Source organism: Sinocyclocheilus grahami, unplaced genomic scaffold (genome assembly GCF_001515645.1).
Source record: "Sinocyclocheilus grahami isolate Dianchi unplaced genomic scaffold, SAMN03320097.WGS_v1.1 scaffold799.1, whole genome shotgun sequence".
NCBI classification, from domain to species: domain Eukaryota; kingdom Metazoa; phylum Chordata; class Actinopteri; order Cypriniformes; family Cyprinidae; genus Sinocyclocheilus; species Sinocyclocheilus grahami.
This window is the reverse complement of record NW_015505978.1, coordinates 286,808-306,418: the sequence shown is the minus strand read 5'-3', so window position 1 is coordinate 306,418 and position 19,611 is coordinate 286,808. Positions and strand designations below refer to the sequence as shown.

General features: G+C 37.3%; 1 protein-coding gene across 2 annotated transcripts; it reads left to right on the top strand.

The window, feature by feature from the left end:
- Positions 1-3,804: 3,804 nt before the first annotated feature.
- LOC107561930 (tyrosine-protein kinase Blk-like) lies at positions 3,805-14,672 on the top strand. 2 transcript variants are annotated; one of them, XR_001605937.1, is made up of 17 exons: positions 3,805-3,835; positions 4,294-4,481; positions 4,818-4,859; positions 5,077-5,174; positions 5,266-5,353; positions 5,588-5,624; positions 5,871-5,964; positions 6,361-6,459; positions 6,705-6,808; positions 7,981-8,130; positions 8,514-8,666; positions 9,846-10,025; positions 10,576-10,652; positions 11,686-11,836; positions 12,204-12,335; positions 12,438-13,120; positions 14,646-14,672. XR_001605937.1 is itself a non-coding variant. In XM_016246466.1 (16 exons), exons 5-16 carry the CDS (start codon positions 5,267-5,269, stop codon positions 12,638-12,640), a joined length of 1,467 nt encoding a protein of 488 aa, XP_016101952.1. In that variant the 5' UTR covers positions 3,805-3,835; positions 4,294-4,481; positions 4,818-4,859; positions 5,077-5,174; position 5,266; the 3' UTR covers positions 12,641-13,290. The 2 variants fall into 2 exon arrangements, 1 of the variants encoding a protein (XP_016101952.1); XM_016246466.1 differs by lacking the exon at positions 14,646-14,672 and having other exon boundaries at positions 12,438-13,290.
- Positions 14,673-19,611: the final 4,939 nt, after the last annotated feature.

Here is a 19,611-nt window from a genome sequence, read left to right as displayed (position 1 = left end):
TAAAATGTATAGTAAAATGAAAAAGATCTTAGGATGATTAAAGAAAAAGAAAGCAATACATGCTATAAACCCTCAACTTTCTGCTTATTTATTTATAAAAGCACATTTAGTTTGCGTTTTGATTCTCAAGTAGATTCGAATAGCAATTTATTGTTAAGATAATGCTTGTATTCAGCTAACATGTCTTAATGAAAATAATTTAAACAATTTTAAAATAGCAAAATTAAAATTGGGTTAATTAAAAATATTTGTACATTCACTGGAGTCTCCTGGGAGCACTCATTCAAAAAGTGTAATAGCGGTTAACTGCACGAGGACATTCATAGGCCCTACTGTATGTGTCATATGTGCGTAAGTAAAAAAAAAAAAAGCTTTGCTGCTCTCTAGTGGACGTTTTATATTTGGCACAGTTTTGCACGTGTCAGTAAACGTATTCATGAATCCGCTTTTCGGTGGAGGTGCTGTGAAGTTGAACGATTCACAATCAGCCCCAGACACAATCAGTCAGACACAGGACAGAGAATGCTGTTTTTACACCGCAGAGGCAGGAGCTGCATATAGGCTACCGTGAAATGCATTTACAGAAGGATTACAGTTGCAGAAATGAATTGATGAAATATATCAATATATTAATACACAACATGTATATTACTCAATATGACATATTTTACACTTTGAATGTTAAAACATTGACTTGCCCACTTTATCAACAGGCTTGGCAGTACAGTACATGTTCCCATTCACCATAGGGTAAAAAAAAAAACCTTCAATAAGGAGTTCTAAGCAAGTTTTCGAAGTGTGAGGTGGAGGCATTTTAAGGGGCCGCTGGAGACTACATTTAGTTCTCAAATCTCGTTTACTTTTACACGTTTAAATCTTCGGTGTTGAGAGTGGAAACAAACAGTCTCGCCAGATTTCATGCGTTTTCCCCCACGCAAATCAGTGGAATACTTAGGTGTAAATTTGATTGAATTTTATGACAGACATATTCATTTAAATGCTATTGTATTCTGTATATGTTTTTGTTTCGTTCATTATTCAACAATTCTTTCATAATATAGACAGTAAGATTAGGGGAAATGAAGAAGTTCTTTTTATTTCTCAAAAGATCTCAAATATATGGCTACTTTATACAAAATATGATTTCTTAATTAAAACCTTGCTGTTTTATTTTATGGTAAATATTATTGCTAATAATCTATACAGACATAATATACCAGATGAGAAGAAAACATTATATTGTACACAATATAAAGTATTTTATTACACTTCAGAATAACTTTTATAGTAACTGTGTTAAGGTACATGAGATCCCAGAGGGGAGATTTTGGTACTTCTGAAGCAAAAAGACCTGAGCTACTTTAGCCTGTTCCAGATGTCGAACTCCCAAGTCAGTATCAAGGCTGGCTACATACTGCTTCATTGTTATTTTTCATACATTTTACAGAGAAGCAGCCAGAGACTCACTGTGCCTTCAAAAAAATCCAACTGAGGTGTGTAGACCAAAAAAGGTTACCCAAAGTAACTCACACTTGTTTGAGTGTGCAGCCTTTTTTCTTTCAAGCTCTTCATACATTTTACACACATCGTTATTTTTCATACAGTTATCTAATTTCCACCATGACATTTACTGTACTCCAAAACTTAGTAAGTTGTTCCAAAAGTCATCTTAATTATGCCACCTCCTAAATATAAATCATGAATCATTTAAGTCAGTTTGGTATTTGGTATTAAGGGAAGGGACATTCTCCTTCTAGAATGAATTTGATTGGTCAAAAATCTGTGTGGTACAGAATGAGTAAGAATCTGCTAAAAGTAAATTTTTTCAACGTTCAGGAACATGTTAACATATAGATGTGCTAAAATCCGCACAACACGTTTTTTGATTTTATTGGGTCTTTAAGGCCTAACAGGACTGGGACTACAAAAACACTCATGGTCTGTAGTATAACACATACAATCTTAACTTTGAATTAAATTACAACTGCAGAGTAAATGAACGTGCAAACGGTAGAGATCAGATTAACCAAAGTTTAACTGATGAAAACCACAGTGCCTATAAAGGGAAACATCTCTCTCTGGGCTAATCAACAACATCCTGTGAAAAAAGCTGCTGCAAGCTAAATCTCATGTAGCTTTTGAGCACAATCTTTGTTTTATCCAGCTGTATTCAGTGCAACTTATAACATCCAAGTGAAAGATAGAACACCAACATGTCAGAAAAGAATAAATATAAAAACAGATTTGGAAAAAGGATCACCCCACTTGTTTCAGTATTTTGTTGAACCACCTTTTGTTTTAATTACAACCTTTAGTCTGTTGGGATTTGTCTCAGTCTCTACTAACTTTGCACTTCTAGACTTTACAATATTTACCCATTCTTCTTTGCAGAACTGCTCAAGTTCAGTTAAATTTGATGGTGAGTGTTTGTGGACTGCAGTCTTCCAGTCATTGCACAGATTTTCAGTGGGGTTTCAGTCTGGGCTCTGATTAGGCCATGCAAGGACATTCACCTTTTTCTCCTTCAACCACTGTGTGCTCAGTTTTGCTGTGTGCTTTGGGTCACTCTCATGTTGGAAGGCGAACCTTCTTCCCATCAACAACTTTCTGGCAGAGGGCAGCAGATTTTCCTCAAGAATTTGATGGTATTTTGCCCCATCCATTTTTCCTTCTATCCTGACAATTGCTCTAGTCTCTGCTGCAGAGAAACACCCCCATAACAGGATATTACCACCTCCATTTTTTTACTGTAGGATTGCTGTTATTTGGATGGAGAGCTGTATTGGATTTCCGCCAGACATGTAATTTGGTGTTGAGGCCAAATAATGTAATTTTAGTCTCACCTGCCTCAGAATCTTCAAGGTGCGTTTTGGCAAAGCTCAGTTGTGACTGCATGTGGCCTTTCTTGAGGACTGGCTTTTTTCTTGCAACCCTCCACATTTGTGGAGAATTTGTGATATTGTTGTCACATGCACACAATGACCACTCTTTGTCAGGTATTTTGCCCCATCCATTTTTCCTTCTATCCTGACAATTGCTCTAGTCTCTGCTGCAGAGAAACACCCCCATAACAGGATATTACCACCTCCATTTTTTTACTGTAGGATTGCTGTTATTTGGATGGAGAGCTGTATTGGATTTCCGCCAGACATGTAATTTGGTGTTGAGGCCAAATAATGTAATTTTAGTCTCACCTGCCTCAGAATCTTCAAGGTGCGTTTTGGCAAAGCTCAGTTGTGACTGCATGTGGCCTTTCTTGAGGACTGGCTTTTTTCTTGCAACCCTCCACATTTGTGGAGAATTTGTGATATTGTTGTCACATGCACACAATGACCACTCTTTGTCATAAATTCCTGCAGCTGCTTCAGAGTTGCTGAAGGCCTCTTGGTCGCTTCTCTGACCAGTTTCCTCCTGACTCTTTCATCCAGTTTAGAGCGACGTCCTGATCCATGGAGAGTCTATGTTGTACCAAATACCTTCCACTTCTTAATAATAGACTTCACTGTGCTTTTAGGCATTGATAAAGCCTTTGAAATCTTTTTTTTTCTGTATCCATCTCTTGTGCCTCTCTACAACTTTCCCCCGGAGATCTTCTGACAGTGCCTTGCCACCCATAGTTGATTGTTTGTTTCAGTTGCACTACCAAGGACTGACATGCTCCAGGAAAGCTCTTTTCATGCTGAGCTAATCAAAATGACCACAGCTGATCACAGTTGAAAGTCAAATGGTTTGTGTGCCATTGAGAAGGTGATAAGTTAAACCTGATTGACCTTACAAGTCATTTTTAGGAAGGGTTTTTTCCAACTCAGTGATTCTATATTTTTTCTTCTGACATGTTGGTGTTATATCTTTCACCTCACTTTCTTCATTTCAGATTGCAAAGCATCAAAATGTGATTCTTTTCTATACCCACTGTATATTTCTTTGAGAGATGCCTGCAAAACAACACAACTTCCCAAATTCATTTAAATGATGTTCGAAGAAAGTTTTGTTCTTGAAGCCCATTTAAATATCTGGAATTGTTATTTCTGTATTTCTAAGAAATTCTCTGGCTATGTTGTTGCCAGACAGCATGGAGTAAAATAGCATTCATAGCAGTGAAACGGTAACTAAGAATGAGGATGTTAAAATAGGTTGTTGTCTACAGTTTTAAAGTCTGACAGCACATGCTCATCATATGCGTGCTTTACTCTAAGGCATTTGCACAGTTTGTGAATTATGCACTGACAGAGGAAAAAGAGGGAGGGGTAAGCTAAATAAACACAACTACTGATCTCTGTTTATCTCTTTCAGCTAATGTGGTCCCTCAGGACATATGCCAGGCCTTAGATGCAGATTGAGTGTGTGTCTGCGGTAGATGGGCTACCTGTATGTCTTCCTATATATGTGTGAGAGAAAAAATACTCTTGATTTAGGTCAGAAATCAAGAACCTGAAATTGGATTATTAAATATATTTAAGTATGCTGAGGACACACGCAATGTAAGTACAAACACATATATTTTACTTTGAATTGATATTTTGCCTTTACAGAACAGTAGACTTTGCTCTAACATATAGTGATACATTTTGGTAACTTTTTTTAACTATCTTTAAAACTGTTTTCATATTTTGACATTAAAGTAGTATGTTTAATTAGATACTTCATGTATGATTATGCTTATATTCAGTGACTAAGTCTAAATGGAAATAATTATAAAAAAAAAGACCACAAATCATCATCATAGTTGAAAACTGTTTATAATTTTCTTTAATTTAGTTTAACATGCTAAGCTGTTAAAAATACATCTAAACATCTTCTTTTATCTTTTGCACTAGTTAATATTTTCATCCAATGGAATCTGTTTTCATAACATAAGGGTAAGCAGTCACTGTTGATTAAATATTTCATTATTTGATTTTTATTTTTATTTATGTGATAAGACTGCATTTGTCAGTGACTGTCTATTTATACTAATGGATACATTACTGATTATATTTTTTAAAGACTAAAGTGCAAACCACCAAACTGTGGTGAAATCATTATCATGTTTGGCTCGTGTGGGTGAGCTTGAAAATGTTTTCTTATTTTCTTCAGCACCCAGTATGATGCCTTTCTGGACCTTTCTGGTTTTCTTCTGGACTATTACTGAACTCCGAGTAGAGAACTGGGGAGACTGACAGCACTGCATATAGGTGTGATTACAAGGAACAAATAGATTTGATTTTATAAAATATAAGTATAAATGAACACTGATTAAGAAGATGATTCAATTTCATTTTTAAGGATGGGTTGTGCTTGTAGTGACCAGAAACATTGCAAAGACTCTAAAGGGCATGACTATTACAATTCATCAAACTCTAACAAATCTCATGTAAGTATTGCCCTTTTTTATGACTAACTGAATTTTACTTAAAAAATGTTTTTAATTAGTTTCACTTTTACTGAGCTTCAGTGACTTACTGACAAACAAGACCATTTTCAGTTTAACTGTGTTGTATTTGTTAAATATTACTACAGTTTATATTACTACAAATGTATAAATTTCTATTACATGTTATCATTAAAAAACATTAATGAATAAGTAAATTTATTATTTTATTTACAGTTGTCAAGAGATCACAGGAAGCAAAACAACAATCAAGGTAACGCATTTTAGTTTTTGGCATGTCGTGGAGTTCAGGGAAGCGTTTTTCTTTCTAAAATCATTTTGATACATTATATTATTAATGCTGCTGGGTGCAGATCTTGTGTTCTTACAAAAATAAGAAAATAAAGGGCCAGAAACTGTTATGTGACTGTTCACATGTTATGCAACAGAATAAAATGTTACAGATGGAACATGTGTTTATTTGAATTGCACATTTGAACATATTTAACTTTCTTTTCAGATGAAGACATTGTTATTGCTCAATATGACTTCCAGCCTGCTAGTGACAGTGATCTTCAGTTCAAAAAAGGCGACAGACTCAAGATTATTAAAGAGTGAGTAAACAATACCAATACTTTTTTGGTAATATGAGTATAAAATTAAAATACAGCAAATGCGTCCAGCATGTTATACTAAAAGAAGATCTCCACTTGTAAAGGTTTACAATTAATCAAAAGACTTAGTTGGTAAGAACTTTGTTAGCTTAATAAAGTGTGAATGGCATAGTAGGCAAAGTTTTGGGCTAGCAACCAAAATGACCGTCCAGTAAAAATATCAGACTGTTTTGCTCATTCCAGGTGGATCGTCTTTATATTGAGTATGGTTTAGATTTGCTAAATGTATAATAAAAAATAATATATATTTTTTAAAAAGCACACACAAATAATGCAATAAAAAAGATTAAACAGCCAAATGATTACAATAACTAACTTGTCCCATGTTTTTCTCAGGACTGGTGAATGGTGGTTAGCGAAGTCCTTGATCACTGGTTATGAGGGCTATATTCCATCTACGCATGTGGCAAGAGTACACACACTGGAGGTGGAGAGGTACAATAGCAACAAATATTACCGAAATAGGGATATGTTTCAGCAATAGCGCATGGGAAAGAGTGTTGTCCATTGTTCTGAACAACAGCACTGCTGTATTTCGGCCGTAGGCACAAAATGTTCCACTGCTGTTATATGCAATAACATCAACATTTTTGGAATGTCACTCAGAACTAACTGTTCTAATCTGCAAACTTAATCTGTGAAGAAGAATGATATTATAAAGGCTCTGTTTTGTGTTCCAGATGGCTTTTCAAGAACATGAGTCGCAGAGACACAGAGCGTCTTCTGCTGGCACCAGGAAACAAACCTGGCTCATTTCTTGTGAGAGAAAGTGAAACAACCAAAGGTCAGATTCCAATAAATCTCATTCCCTTTGTTTTCACGTGATCACTGAACGCAATTACATCAGCACTTCTTAGGGCCCATAAGCACAAAAGTGCACAATATTTCAAACAGATCCATTGCTAAAATACTGTGCATCACTATCTTTTCTAGCCACAATGTAGTGCAGCAAGAATTCTATACAGCATTAGTTCCGTTTCTACCATAAAATTAAAGAAATACTAAAGAAATTACTTCAAGTAGTCAGTATAATATACTATCACGGTATTTTCAGATGTCAAGGTTCTTGTTTTACCTCAGACCACTCAAACTAAATTAATATTTAAAGGAGCACTGGCTCCACAGCCTCCAAATTTTGTTACTTGTATTTAATTTTGATCAAATCTTTCGCTGATAAAGTGTGCATATTTGAATTTTTCAAAGGTTACAGAGACTCATCTGCTGCTCTTTTTCAAGTTCACATCATGCAGAGAGATGAAAGAGCAAATAAATGTCAACCTATGTACATATATATATATATATATATATATTTATATATATATATATATATATAAATAAATTAATTAAGAAATATAAACTTAATTTAAAGGGAAAATAAGTTTATTTTTATTACCACATTAGCAGACTTTTTTCTTGTTTTAAGAGCAAAGTCACTTAATTTTGATACATTTTTCAGAAAATTATAGTTGTTATATTGTGTCATTTTGCTTCTGAAGTTATTGTATCTTGATGAAGATTTAGATATTTGTACCGAAAAATACATGTGTTTTGCAAGCACTGTAAAATCAGTAAATACATTAAAATGAATAAAGTTAAAATAAATAAAGTTATTACAGTTTTTAAGGTGCTGTAAGCAATGTCAGTCATTTTACTTTCTTAAACTCTCCAAAGACAAGCAAACTTGATGTGAGAAATCCTGAACATGCGAAATTATTCAAAGATTCAGAGATTTCTCTTAAAGGCATGGAATGTTTCCCTGATTATTTTCATCTTTTTTCAGAGCCTAGGGCGACAGGTCTTAGTTCTCGCTACACTTAATGCAGTGATACCTGTCAGATCGCAGGGACATTAAATGTGCGCTATTTCAAAAACTTTGGCTGGTTGTGATTCTGTTCTTCCTGAAAATAACACACTGATCAGCCATGTTATTTAACTGCTGTTTCTGATCCTCTGCAGGTGCTTTCTCTCTGTCTATAAGAGACTCCACCCCAGAGGAATATGATGTAGTCAAGCATTATAAGATCCGAGCCCTTGATAATGGTGGTTACTACATCTCTTCCTCCACAACCTTTCCTTCTCTTCAAGAACTAGTAAAGTATTACTCCAGTAAGTATTGGAGCAAAGACTGTTGCTGTACCAACCCTGTCCGTTTCTTACACTGAGTTTCTTGAGAACTTGACAAACAGTTGCTTTAACCACCAGATAAATAGGTCAGCTTCAGTCTCAGTTCGTATTCTGCACCCTTGTCCCATTTTGGTTTGTTGTGTCTTTTAATAGAACTGTTTACAAGTAACAAAAACCTTTTTCTACATTTTGGTTTGGGCACATCTTGTGCTTTTTTTCCAGACAGAATCAAAACCAGTAAACATGGTTTCATTTCAGTCAGCTTGGTAGATGCTAGTCTTGTTTAATTGAATATTTCTCCCGAGTTTCTTACTTCCCCCTGAACATTCTTGCTCTTTTCCCAAACTACTTTATTGTACGTATAGGGACAGCAGATGGTTTGTGCCAGAGGCTAGGAAGTCCCTGTAAAACTACTGCTCCTCAGAGACCCTGGGCTCAAGATGAGTGGGAGATTCCCAGAGAGACTCTGAAGATGGTGAAAAAACTTGGTGCAGGCCAGTTTGGAGAAGTATGGATGGGTAAGAAGCGGAAGAAAGTTTAGTTGCGCAATGTTGCCCTTGGGTAACAAATCTTTATTCTTTCTTTGCAAGCACATAATTCATATGCAGTGAATATAAAATGATGAGGGGATGACTCTGAATCTAACAATACAAATTCCCTTTTTGGTCACACTAAACCCAGTTGGTCATTTTAAAATATTTTTCTGGCATGGTACAACGTTTGGAGGACTCCTTTTACTTTTTATATACTTCAAGAACACTCTTTAATAAACTATTTTATAGTTTTATAGTCTAGAAACAATATGATTCAAGTTTATTAGAGCGTGTTCTTAATTTTTAAATATGTAGAGTCATATTCATTATTTCGATTTAAAAGTGAATCAAGATGTAACCTACAGTAAGAGTCAGTTTTATTAGTGTTTATTATGCTGATCTCAAAAATCGAAGTCTTTCAATATAATTTATTTTCATTGTTGCAGTGTTGCCTTGATGTAACATACATGAAATTACAATTTTTTTAATTGAATTAAAACATTTTAATCAGATACTAAATTTAATCAGAGATTTAATTCAAATTAAAATTAATATGTCCTTGTATTCATCTCACTTCAGCGTAAAATTCTCATTATACTGGCCTTGAAGTTGTTTGTTCAAGGGCACGTGTCAGTGTGTCATGTGGTTTTTTGTGATATGTTTTAGCCACATGAATGATAAATTAATTGTACGTCAAAGGGGTTTTGACTTTGGCCACCAGGGTCAATATTAATCAGAAGATGCAAAAGCCTCTGACCCATATTCCCCTATTGCACAGTATGTGCTCTTGCAGATCTTCCTGACATGTATTCTTTATATCATTTTTTTATATTATTTGTTTTTTATACAATATTCTAGTTTTATTTTTATCCATTTGAAAATTATTTTATTTGTTTTACATCACTTTATTTAGTAAGGTATATGTTTAAACCAAGAACAGACATATTTTTACTTGAAATTAGACAAAAGGACTGATTAAAAAATACTTTTTTATGGCATACCTGATAATGAATGATTAGTTCTAGGCCCTTTCTCAAGAATCTAACCATGAGGCTAAAAGTATCTGTCCTGAAATCTGTGTTCATTGAGCTGCCGTAGGTCAATGAGATTTTTTTCAAAAGTGTATTTAATAAACCTTCATGTGTCTGCGGCTCTTGTTTGTAGGGTACTACAAAAACAACCAGACAGTCGCCATCAAGACTTTGAAGGAAGGCACCATGGAGCCCGAGGCATTCCTACAGGAGGCTAATCTGATGAAACAGCTCCAGCATGAGAGACTGGTGAAACTGCATGCTGTAGTCACTAAAGAACCCATCTATATCGTCACAGAGTACATGGCTAATGGTTAGTATTACCACAACATTATTAGAGTAATAAACCATTTCTGTCAGGACCACTATTGTCAAAGATGATTGACAATTAGCATACAGTTTGGATTGGAGGTATGGTTCTTTTCTGGGCAAGAACTTCCTGCGCATCCATGCAGCCTAGCATTGATGAGAGCAGGAAGAGCAGCGATAACCCCCCAGGGTAAACAGAACAGAACCAACATAAATGTATTGCAGATATCGTTAAAGTTCAATAATGTTATGCACACATTTTAGAATTAGTCTGATTCAAAGGAGAATCAGAAGGCTGAATCCCGACGGACAGTGGAGGAGCTGGGGATGGAGGAGGGTAATAAGCTATTGAGCAATGTGAAAATTGCTGATAATACTGAGGGACCTTATGTATGAATGCTTAGATAAGTGTCGTATTCCCATAGGTAGATGGGGATCAGCTGAGAGTCAGCTGATGCGAGCTTGACTAACGTGACCTGCCAGAACTAACGTTATGCTAGATTTCAAATTATGACAACTGTTCAAACTATACAATTGTTATTTTCCTATTCAAGGAAGCTTGTTAGACTTTCTGAAGACGGATGATGGCCATAAATTAAAACTTCCCAAGCTGATTGATATGGCTGCACAAGTAAGAATAATTTCATTTTTTTCATGATTTCACTTGATTGTCTTAGCTTAGTAGAAATTAATTGATATTTCTCTGGCAATGCAGATTTCAATCTTTATGGAACAGGATACATTTAAATGCATTGCATGAAAACCTGCACATTTTTAATTAGAGTTAATTCATACACCCTTTGTATACATCAGTTTCAACTTCTGTAACTATTTTTAGAATTGTTTTGCACCAGAGACTGTCAGGAACATGTAGAGGAAATGGTCTTTGGTCTTGTAAGCTCATGGTCTGAACATTTTTTTGAACATTTTTAGATCTCAACACTTCTAACAACCACCGCAAATTTAGATCAATATCTTTCGGAAGGATGTTACGTACATTTTTCCATTAACCTGAAGCCCCTAACATGCATGACTGTGATCTTGCTCTCTGTGTGAGAGCAGCTTCCTGTTAGAGCCCACTATGTTGCTGCTAACTTTTTTATGGTCTGCATTGCAAATATACTGTAAATGCAATGATATAAATCATGCAAATGGTTTATGTATGTACTGAAAGGCTAAACCACGTTAAGGTTAATTTTGAGTTCATCATAAAAATCATAAATCATTGTGTATATTTATTTAGTTGTTTTATGCCATATCAGCTTATAAGGATATTTCATTGCAAGAACAGGGTAGAAACTGATAAAAAAAAAGCGCCTGTTAAGTTTCTACCCTGTTCTTGCCATTAAATAATATCCTTTGATATAGCATAAAACAAACAAATACATAAAGTAATGCATCAAATATTTTTGGAGTGATTTTAAATAATATCAGTGACAACAAAAATTTACAGTACAATTTTTTGAAAAACATATTTGAGAAACGCCATTATAAAAATGACAGAATATTCCACTATATTATATTCAGTATATTAATTTCTCATAAAAATGAAATGCATAATTGGCTGTTATTTCATGTTTTTTGATTATTGTAACAGTAAATAATGCTACTCATATACTGACAGATCACTTCACACTCTTCCCTTATTACTCTCTATGTAACAGATTTCAGAAGGAATGGCTTTCATAGAAAGGAAAAACTACATTCACAGAGACCTGCGTGCCGCTAATATTCTAGTCTCTGAGACCCTGCACTGTAAAATAGCAGACTTTGGCCTTGCCAGGATCATAGAATCTGAATACACTGCACAAGAAGGTGAGTACACTAATTTATTCCCACAATGCAGTGTTTTTTCCACTAACACAGATGAATTGGCATTAGTCAGTGCTGACATTTGATTTCGAATGAGATGAACTGACATATTTGACCTTTAAAGTTGAGTACGAGTTACTGATATTCAAAAACATTTTCTTTTCGTGATGAAATTTCCATGTTGTCTCTTTTTTAAAAAAACCACATTAAGGCAGAATTTTCTTTCCCTGGTGTTTTATTTATAGTATTTTTTGATCGTTTTTTGATCTCATGCATGCATCTCATGCATGCATTAGTTTTCCATGCATGCATCTCTGTTCGATACCACTTTTATGAAAACCCCATTTGTCATCTGTAATTGCGTGTTCAGGTGCAAAGTTCCCTATTAAATGGACGGCCCCTGAGGCCATCAACTTTGGTACTTTCACCATCAAGTCAGACGTGTGGTCCTTTGGAGTTCTTTTGACAGAGATTGTCACATACGGCAGAGTGCCGTATCCAGGTAATGGGTTTTTCTCTCTTGGGTTTTGTTTTACATTCAGAACAGTGTAGGATAGATGGGTAGATCTTTAACAACCTGGCTGTACTTTCCTCACAATTTCAGGCATGATGAATCCAGAGGTGATCCGCAACCTTGACAGTTACTACAGGATGCCGTGTCCAGATGGATGTCCGGAAGAGCTCTATGACATCATGCTGAAGTGCTGGAAGGAAAGGCCAGAGGACAGACCCACTTTTGATCACCTACAGGACATACTCAATGACTTTTTCATTGCTACTGAGGGCCAGTACGAGATGCACCCATAACCTCAATGCAGAACCAATACATGAACTGAAAAGAGGATGTATAAAAACATATGGAATGAAAGGATGGACTAAACTCCGGACCAAAATATGGATTATGGGGAATATACAAAAGCAACAACAATGCATCCTTGTATATCAGTAAATATTTTTTACACTTACTGTATGTCGCTTTTGTCAAGGTTTAGTGAATTTCTATAATTTGTTTTGTCTTGTGGGCTTCTTAGGGTATTTCATAATTATTTAAAGGTGAAATGTGTATTTTTTTCAATAAGATAATTTCTTCTATCGCAGCTTAATATGCAGACAGCTGTGTGCATTCCAATTGTGTGATTGCTCTTAAACACTGTGGCTCTGTGGTGCTGTCAGAACATTGCTGGGTTAGTCTGACCATTTGACAAGCCCAGCACAACATCATTGCCCTAACCAATTGTATGAGACTGGGGTGGAGCCATCTGTTTATCCAACCAATTGGAAGACAGGGTGAGTGTTTTACCAGTCATTATTTATGCAATTAAATTTGACGATTTTATTCACACAGAAATTACACACTTCTCTGATAAAGCTTTTGGAAAATTTAGATCTATGACACTTTGGATTTTAACAGCCAGTAAACAAGATCCTCTATATCTTAGTCAGAAATTTCAATAAAACCATGCACAGATATTAAACATTATTTCTGCACAGTACCTACGATTCATTTGAACTCTGAACTGATTTGAAAGTGTTTTAAATGAACTGACTACATGATCAGTGAAGTTTCATGCAGGAAACCATAAAAGGAACATAGTCATTAGTTAGACTTCCTCCTGAGATAACAGACCGTGGCTGTTCCGTTCATCAGGAATAGATTAAAGACTTAGATTACACAGTGAAGAAGTTAGTGATTATCTGATCATATACACTACTATTTAAAAGTTTGTGGTTGGTAAGACTTTTTAATGCTTTTGGAAAAACTCACCAAGGCTGCATTTATTAGACCAAATATGCTGTAAAAACAGTAATAACATTAAGCTTTCAAGCTTTTCAATATTTCAATATATTTTAAAATGTAATTTATTCAGATTATGGCAAAGCCATTACTTTGGCATCTTACATTACAAAGACATTGCACTTTATTGGTTTGAAGTCCTCATGCCTCCCTGCAGCAGTTCGATGCATGTTTACGCAGGTGAGCATGTAAACATGTGTATGTGCAATAACTGTTTACAGTTCATTAAACAAGTACGAAAAATATAGTTTAAACCATTTCCAATAAATATTTGTAAAGCTTATTTGGATTTTACAAAATTAAAAGGGATGTTTCTTTTTTTTCTGAGATCTATGAATATTCCGCTAACATTCCCATTGAGTTAAAATTAGGATTTAAATGTTTAAAAAGCAAGATCTTAAAATGTTAAGGGAACATTCCAATTTCATAATTTTTATCATTATGAGAACATTATATATTTTTTTACATTACTTTTCTCTAAATGTTCTGAAACAAGAAGCTAAACTTAAACATCCAAAACGTTTCAGCAAAAAAATTCCATCAAAAAACAAAACTTTGAACAAATATTCTGTTAATGTCACTTGAACATTTGTTCATAACTTTGAGAGAACCTTGCCAGAACATTGCCAAAGTTCTGATAAAGTTTCCTCTTAGCTGGGTCCAGCCTTCACAGTCTCATCATCCTTCAGTAATCATTCTAGTATGCTGATTTGTTGCACAAGTGGCATTTCTTATTATCAAAACAGTTGTCTGGGTTAAAAACGTAAACAAATGTGTTTCATTTTTGCACTTTTTACATGTCTTTCAAAATGTTCACCTAATAGAAGGTGTAATTATAAACTTAACTGATATTTTTAATAGCACCCTCTTAATTTAAAATGCTTTGGGGCACATCTCTCCTATTTGTCAGCGTAAAGCTCTGGTTCTGGGGGCTCAGATGAATATGAGAAATGCCCAAGATTCATACAGCTCCACTCCCTGTCTTAAACTCACCCCCGGGGCTTTATATGTTTGTAGATAACTAAGTGAGAACGCAACCAACACCCAAGAGCTGCTCCTGTGGTTTCCTGCCTGCCAGTCTGCAGCTGAAACAGGAAGCAGTGAGTCAGCATTCTTCTCAAGATAAGCACTCTATGGCTTGGAATTCCAAACATGCTGCTGAAGTTTTTCCTCAGCATTCATGCAAAATCAAAGGTGTCCAGTTAGGCAAAATATTTCTGGGAAGTGCATGCTGAAACCTAGTTTAGATTCATCTGTGCTTTCAAGCTGTGTTAATGATGCAGGACATACTTACACAAGCTTACTTGATATCTCTTCATATGTTAAGTAATATTGCTTTGATGGAATGATGATATTTAACAGGCTGATAAATAAACTGGCTCATCAGTGATAGTGGCTTTGTTGACTGTGGCAGTGGAAATTAATCATTACCCAGAGTACATTTACTGTCATACACTTTAATGAGGTCATCATCTAGCTTTTCACTCCAATACTAGAAGAATGCATCATTAAATTTGTGAAATGCATATGACTGATTGGCCAGCTCTCTAAACCATGTGATTTACGTATGGAAGATCCATTATTCTAATGCATCGTCACAAATTGCGTATCTGCAAAAACTTCAACCCATTATAAAGATTACAAAAAAACTGATTTAAATAACCAGGTTGGCCATGTTCCTTTAGGATGAAAAATCTCTTTATGCTTCCAACTACTCAACATCTTCTCTTGGCTGAATCAAACTGTCTGATATTGAATCATTAAGTCCCTGCGAATGTGCATGTAAGGCCAACTGTTTGCTTTTTTAAATTCCAAAACTGTAAAATCTATTTGATCAGTGTCATCAGCCATTTTTAACACTTTTAGCAAAGACCAGTTACAAATTATTACATTTGCAACACAGCTTTAGAGTGTGCCAGACCATTCACCCCATACTTTTAATGTTTTGATAATGTAGTATGAAAATAATTTACAACTAAAATATAAAAGGAAATTGAATCAAGATAAGCTTTGACAAGTTTTAAAAAAAATAAGTTTGAAGGCTATATAGGCCTTTGAGACTGACATCCTGAAGAACTATGCTATCATAACCCCAGTCAGAAAATGCTGTATCTTGAAGTGATGTATTCAGTTTGTGCACATACTCATTTCCTCTTTCTGTCTCTCTCAGTCATTTCCACCAGGGGGTAGTCAAGCACAGGAGTTATTCCCTTTCGAATGGGAACTCTACGCTGCATTCCCTAGAGGGCACTATGGGGAATGCTTCGGCATGACTGGTGTCTGAAGCATGAGTCTAAAATCGACAATGAAGTTGACATTGGCAGGCAGCAGTCTATGACGTCACAACTGGTGCGGCAAAGAGTATAAAAGTGCACCTGTAAAATAAGTCATCCTCTTTCTTGTCTTCAGGAGACAGTGTTTCAGTGTGTGTCTAAACAGGCAAACTATACCAAGCACTAGCACCTCAAAATTTAGAAAGTGTGTTAATCTGTGTCAGCGTTTCTTGACACCTGATGTCACACATATTATGTGCTTTATGTGCCTGGGTGAGAAGCATGCACGCTCAGTCCTTGAAGGGGCTTTATGCATGCATTGTGAGCACTTTTCTATGAGAAAGCTTCGCTCTCGTCTGTCCCTTTTCTTGAGGAAATCGGGGACAGCCATCTACACCTCGTGGGTCAGGACCCGCTGCAGCTGAGGTGAGTAGGAGACTGCAATCGTGGGGTTCACAGGTGGAGCTTGCCGACAAGTTTGAGAAAGGTATAAATATTTATCATTTGTCTTGGCGAGAGCAAACTGCTGGATGATGATGTGCTGTCTCTCACGTCATTCGATCTGGCAGCGAGTGTACTCCTCACCTCAAGCCAAGTTGAGCAGGAAGAGGCTGCTGAGATCGACCATGTCTCTGAGCACTCACAGCCCGCCTGCCCTGCATATGACAAGTTGTTGGACGTTATGTCTGACGCCATGGAAAGATTAGATCTGCCCTGGAAGCACGAGTCCCTCGGGGTCACCTCGATGAACGTCCTTTGTAAGGACATAACCGCCCAGCTCGTACGAGTCTTCACTTTCTCCCAGATCTTCACACTGAGGTGCAGAGATCTTGGGGAAAGCCATATTCTGCTCACATTCATTATTCACAGGAAAACTATGCTGATGTGGAGGGGATGCTGGAATATGATTATGCGTCGATGTCTCTGATTGAAGAGATGCTGGCTAGCTATCTCTTGGTTGGTGAGGCATCCGCATTGAAGACACCATCTCTGACGACTAAGCCGGAGAGACATCTTTGGGTAAACTTGGCGGATATCGGGGAGAAGGAGAAAAACTTTCTCCTCAATGCACTAGAGCTTGGCTAGGCAGCTTGTTAAGTTGTTAGGCTCTATTTGAGCCTCCTTGGCTACTGCGAGCATCATCAGGCCTCCTCTCACTATACAAGATTATTTTATTGAGGACTCCCCTCGCCAGCTCCACTAGGACAGCTTCTGTGAGTTTTAGGTTCTCTGTGAGCCTCTTTACTCGATGTCCTGAGCTTGGGGTGTAATTAGGCCTTCTCTCGTTTTAGAGAGTCGTCAAGCTGAGGCCTCCACTCCTAGAGCTCGGTCATCTACTGCGAGCATCGTCAGGCCTCGTCTCACTATAAAGAGTTATTTCTTTGAGGCCTCCGCTCACCAGAGCTCCACTAGGGCAGCATCTGTGAGTTGTAGGCTCTCTGTGAGCTTCCTTTTAGGATGTCCTGAGCGTGGGGTGTAGATAGGCCTCCTCTCGTTTTAGAGAGTTGTTATGCTGAGGCCTCCGCTCCTAGATCTCTGCCATCTACTGCGAGTGTTGTCAGGCCTCCTCTTGCTACAAAGAGTTATTTCTTTGAGGCCTCCGCTCACCAGAGCTCCTCTAGGACAGCATCTGTGAGTTGTAGGCTCTTTGGTCATGCGTAGCCAGACCTTCAGACTGACAGCAAAAGGTCTGGCAACATTGGCCACTTTGAAGAGGCTTTATGACTGACAGGTAAAGCAACCAATCACGTTTTGTTTTGTGTCGCTTCATGTTTAGGGGGGTGGAGATGTCACCACAATAACAGACCAGTATGACCAGTGTAAATCCCTTTGACATATTTGAAAGATTCTATGCAGCAAAATTTAAATATTCCACATACTTTTGAAAATCCAGCGTTTAGTTGACCCTGATAAGCGCTCATTGTCACAGTTGTAAACATGATGGCTTTCTTCTTCCATGAGGCGTTTGGCATCACTGCATCTTTGTTTCCAGGCAGAACATTAAAGAACGTGACACACATGTCTCCCGGAAAATCCTGTATAATTCAACCAATCTGATGATGACTTAGAAACTCCTGAAGTGTTTCCAATTTTGTGTGCCATATGCATCCAAAGTTCAGCCTACGGTCTGTGGGTGTGACGTCTGAGGCTGAGACTATAGGCTCTCTGTGAGCCTCCTTACAGGATGTCCTGAGCGTGGGGCGTAGTTAGGCCTCCACTCGTTTTAGAGAGTCGTCATGCTGAGGCCTCCGCTCCTAAAGCTTGGCTAGGTTGTATGGCATGTCGCTAGGGCACCTCTCATTAAGAGGCATTATATTTAGGCCTCCACTCTGTAGAGCTTTGCGGGCCAGTTGGCTCTGAATGTTAGGCTCTCTGTGAGCCTTCTTGGATGCTGGCCTCAATAAAAACTTAGTTACTCTTCCTATCTCCAGTCGAGGCCTCCATTCCTGAGAAGCTCCAGTCTATTAGCGCTTTTCCACTTCATGGTATGGCTCGGCTCGGCTCGCTCGGCACAGCACGGCACGGCTCAGTTTGCATTTCTACTGCAGTTTAGTACCGCTTTAGAGTGGATGGGATTATAGACATGTTGTTAATAACTTAATAATAATAACTTATGCATTTAGCAGACACTTTTATCCAAAGCGACTTACAGTGCATTCAGGTTATACATCTTTTACCAGTATGTAAACTTTTTCATTCCACGTCGTCCCATCAAACTCTTGCTGGATCCGCTCCCCGGCTATCAACGAGAGGAACATCTGTACTTCCTCAACAGACCTCGAAACAGCTATTATTTTGTTGTTTTAAAAAAGGTGCGCTCATTTGAAACTGTTGCATTCGTAAAAAAAAAAAAAGTTGCGTTTGATCCTGGGTTTACACATCACATTTGGTAACGGTACGGCTTGCTTGGAACCTCAGCCGAGGTGGTACTGAAAAAAGTACCAGGTACCAGGTACTGTACACAGTGGAAAACCCCCAAAAGCGAGCCGTGCCTTGCAGTGCTGTACCGTGCAGTGGAAAAGCGCCATATGGTTGCGTTGCTGGTGCAGGGGTGAGAATTCCTTTGAGACTTAGTTCAGCCAATAAGGCACTCATCCCTTCAGCATGGAGGCTTGTCTTTACCGTTCCCCATAGCGCCCTCTAGGGCAGTGTTTCCAAACCGGGATGCCGTCTGTCGAGAGCAGGGGTGCCGTGTAAAAAATCTTTTTTTAATATTTAAAAATTCCTAAAATGTTCAAAAAAGCATATATTTTATAATATCCATTTCTCATGTCGCCAATAATTAGAGATGCACCGAAATTTCGGCTGCCGAAAATTAGTTCACCGCTCAGGTTTCACTTTCACGTGGTGTGGCACTCTGCGTATTATCCTGCTCTATGCGTGTGTGCTCCGCTCAGTCGCTCCACTCGTATACCGTTTATGCGAATTGGAACAACAAAGTCCACTCAAAAATTGAGCCGACAGGAAACATCGATGTAGTACAGTATTGTTTCTGTCTGCAATAGCCCTACCGTGTTGTAACATGGTGTGGTATATGGGCAACTCTGGTAACGCTGCCCTCTCATTCATTGATCTGCTAACCGCTATGTTATACTCGCGTGTTCTGATAATAATAGCTTTCTAGGACTAAACATTATTTGGATAATTGGTAAAAAAAGTTAAATATCTGAACCCTACTGTTAGACCTACCTGAAAAACTAAAAAGCAAT

Coding starts and splice junctions, on each gene's coding strand:
- LOC107561930 (XM_016246466.1), top strand. CDS start 5,267: ATGGGTTGTGCTTGTAGTGACCAGAAACATTGCAAAGACTCTAAAGGG. Junction 5,625..5,870: donor GAAGCAAAACAACAATCAAG/GTAACGCATTTT, acceptor CTTTCTTTTCAG/ATGAAGACATTGTTATTGCT. Junction 8,131..8,513: donor ACTAGTAAAGTATTACTCCA/GTAAGTATTGGA, acceptor TTGTACGTATAG/GGACAGCAGATGGTTTGTGC.